This window comes from Oxyura jamaicensis, chromosome 1, assembly GCF_011077185.1.
Source record: "Oxyura jamaicensis isolate SHBP4307 breed ruddy duck chromosome 1, BPBGC_Ojam_1.0, whole genome shotgun sequence".
NCBI lineage: Eukaryota > Metazoa > Chordata > Aves > Anseriformes > Anatidae > Oxyura > Oxyura jamaicensis.
Genome location: NC_048893.1, coordinates 193,769,269 through 193,773,112, shown reverse-complemented (window position 1 = coordinate 193,773,112; position 3,844 = coordinate 193,769,269). Strand labels below are relative to the sequence as shown.

Sequence of the window (3,844 nt, the reverse complement as noted above, 5' to 3'; positions counted from 1 at the left end):
CATCCTGCCAAGGGACTTTGTCACCTTGGGAGAGTCACCACAGGCACAGCTCCAGGTTTGGTGGCAATACCAGCTGGGGGTAGTCTTACCTGGTCCACCTGCACCTGTCCACGTGAGTAATTCCCCAAACAGGCTTGCAGAGCAGACACAAAAGTGCCATAGCAGGCATGGCCAGGAATGAGTGTCTAGGAATGGGAACTGTACTGCTATCAAGAAGAAGCAGAGGGAACCAGGGAGTTAATCTGCTTGAACATCAACTCATCATCTGCTCAATGGAGAATACAAGTTGGCTTTCAGTAGTAGGTGGTCTGAATAAAAGTGCTTATCTCTGAACTCATGTCAGTTAACTTAAATGAACTAAGGTCTACTCAATGCAGAAGATCAGCACATCCAAAGTTTCTTGACCTTGATGGACATTGACCTAATGTCCATCATGAAGTTCACTTAGTTATTCTAGCTATCTTATTAACATTGGGTGGCACAAGTCCGGGCTTTAGTGGATTACAATAATTCCTGATGCACTTAAAAGAAAGCTCCATTAGTGACGTCTCAGGGCTCATTCGCAAACTGATACTCCAGATTATTCACTCTTCAGACCTATGAATATTGCTTGAATATTATAATGAGTTACAAAACTTTGAAACTAAGCCATGCACTAATTTTAGCCTTCAGAGGGACAGAAAGTCTTGGGGAAACCAGTGTCCAACCTTGTTGCGGAAAGGATTCTGAACAAAGGGACAAACTTCATCCCATTACCTCACTGCCGGAGGGGAACTTCCCAGAAATTTTCCTGATGCAAGGGCAAAACAGCTATTCTTTCATCTTTTTCTGAGTCACGTCCACAGCACCTCTCCGGAATGTAAATGTGCCTGGTTTTAATGATGTGACAAGGTAATTAAGTGTTAATATGTGGATGCAAAGGGTATACGAGGTGCCAGATCTAGTAAATGCTGAAGCCAAGCTAAGGCGTTTACCAGACTTCCAACACGTTTCTGATACAGGGTGCTAATGTCTGGACATTATTCCTGTTACAGAAAAGAAATTTCCAGTAAAAGACAAATAAATTACCTTTGTATTTGGCTTTTGAATATTTTTTCCTTCTAGCAAGCAAGCAGCCAGGACCCAATCCCAGGCATATGAAGAGCAATAGAAAAACTAGGACGTAGCACTACGAGTATTTATGACTACAGTGCTGGCAGGTGCCAGCTCAGAATAAGACATTTCCTCTCCCTATTCCCCATTAGCTCAATGTACTTTGGATTATATGAATCCACATATACAGACTTATGTTAAACATATAACAGAACTCTTTAGTTACAAAAAAGCAAAAAAAACCAGAAGGTTATAGCAAAACTGGATGAAATTTGCTCTGTACCTGGTGTTTAAATATCTCTAATGCCATGCAAGTTTTTGATTTAAGCAATTGAACTGTATACAAACTCGTCCAAAGTGCATGTTATCCTCTAAGCAAACACATCCTATTCAAATGCAAAAGCCTAACTATATTATGGCAATAAATTTCCACATAACAGGCACCCGGTTCTGTAAACTCAGGTGCTTGAGAAGAAGCTCACAGTTTGCTGGGCCCAGGACAGCTACTGGGGGCGAAGGAGGCATTCACTGCAAGAGACTGTAGGGTCACTGGCACTGTGCAAAGACCGCAGTGGGATGTTGTTAACTTCTTACCCAAGTATCACTTTGGCTTCTTCCCGGCTACGTAGCCCACCAGCTGGTCCCACCACAGCTTCATGTTTGATGGCTGTGCCACCAGATGAAAAGCCTCTGCCTGTGCTACAGTCATTGTCCTTTCTTTTGCTTTCTAATTATGTTTTTTAGAATCACAGTGCTATTACTTGGCACCACCATTTGGGTAACTGAGTGACACAACAAAGCAGTGGAAAATTATTTTTTAAGTATTGGTGTTTTGAAAGATCGGAAATTGCTGTGAGATGCCAAGAGGATGGCCAGCATGGATTTGCAGCAGAAAAACGAAGAGAAGAGCAAAGTCTTCAAGGTTAACATGAAGACGGTGGGTGACCTACTTCAAGATCTCTGTTTGTACAGCATCTGTATTGTTATGCCCCTTCTCACCCTTTTCATTGTTCATCTGTCCATTGACCTGGGGCAATGAATGTCAGCACATGTTGGACAGCAGCTTACATCTGAGGGTCTCTTGCTTTTACAGCTAAGTTAAGATGACTGATCGCAATTGTCTGTATGCTTACCCATGTACACTGGGCTGCCAGTACTCACAGCTAAAGAAACTGAAAGCTTCTTTAGTCAGAAACTCGTTTCTGTGCGCCCTGTGTCTGCCTTGAAGGAGGACTCACCATGGTCCATACCTCACGTAACCACCACATAAAAACACATTCATTTTGCAGAGATAGGCTATGAGTGATGCAGATAAACCTGTGGCCACCAGGTTCCTCTGAGAAGCCTCTGACACCCCTAGCAAGGAGTGACCATTAACTTCAAAGGGAAGAGATCAGCTGGCTCTGGAGCGGAAAGGGGAATTTCACAACTGTCACAGCTGGAAATGAGTCTCAGGTGTAATGCTGCATTACAGAACTGCAGTGTTTAATGTCTTTCATCAGTTAAAAAGTAATAAAGGGTAGTATGTCTTTAAGTGTCTCGTCACCTAGGTGATTTTTTGGGGATGTTGCCTAAGTGGTTTCAAAAACCCTATCAATTCATACCTTTATAGGTTTACACCTGGCTTCACCAAGATGACAATATCGATGCCCTCTTAGAGGAAGTCAGGCTACAAAGGAAGGGACTGATTTTCTACAGAGCTATGTGGGCATGTTAATTAGGAAGTTTAATAAAAGGTAATATTTGTGCCTTCATTCTTAATGTCCAAATGAAAACACCTTCCAGGGGATCCACTTTTCAGAAATCTTTGCTAAAAAGTGCCTTCTTTTGGGCACAGATCTGAATACATCCAGACCACATTTCATCTTCATAAATTGGGCAGAAAATCCTAGAAATGTGAGAGGTACTGGTAAATTCTCTCTGTCTCTGATAGTGCTCTGTTATAAATTAATGTTATGTAATTGAATAAACCCAATGAAGGAAGCAAGATGCTAGCTTTAGAAATCTCAGACATGATAAGGAAATTAAAAATAAAAAAATAAAATTAAAAAAGAAGGGGGAGTTGACAGGGGTGACAAAAGGACCAAAAAAACCCTGTCCCAATATGCCATACCAACTAGTCTGGAAAAGAGGGGACAAAAAAAGCATTCAGACTTCCAAGAAACACCAACTGGCTCTAACCTGGACAGGTAAATGAGCAATTTATGCATTCACTGAAGGATTGGCAAGAGTCCTACCATGGCAGCAACCTCCTCCCTAGACCTGCTCTGCATAGCGAGGCTCTCTACCTATCCCAGCCCTAACCTGCTGAAAAGGAGGAGCTTTGCCCTGTCCATTCCTTATTTATAACTTGTCAAGAGCTGGGAGGGAGGGGTGAGCTCTCCGTGGTGCATCCTGCTGCTGCCTGCCTGCTGCCAGCCTCGCAATCACAACTACAAATGCCTCCCGTGCGAGGTGGTGGCTGCCTTCGCACTCTTGGGTTCCTCTGCCTGTTCACAGTGGTGGAAACAAAAATCAGAACCTACTACCTCGGGATTGTAGAAGAGAACTGGGACTATGCTCCATCTGGGAAAAATCTGATCACGGGACAGAACCTCTTGGAGGACAAGTAAGTCATTGGAGGCTTTCATAAATTGGAGACATAGTGAGGGCTCTACACAAAACTGACTATTGTGGTTAATGTTGCTGTAATTGTCTTAAGACGGCTCTTCTCTTCTCTTCTCTTCTCTTCTCTTCTCTTCTCTTCTCTTCT

General features: G+C 42.9%; 1 protein-coding gene across 1 annotated transcript in view; it reads left to right on the top strand.

Moving 5' to 3' along the window:
- Positions 1-3,530: 3,530 nt before the first annotated feature.
- Positions 3,531-3,844, top strand: part of HEPHL1 (hephaestin like 1) — a 33,514-nt gene continuing 33,200 nt past the window's right edge. The window contains exon 1 of the mRNA XM_035328676.1: positions 3,531-3,700. Coding sequence (XP_035184567.1) covers positions 3,531-3,700 — 170 coding nt within the window. The remainder of the gene's footprint in view (positions 3,701-3,844) is intronic.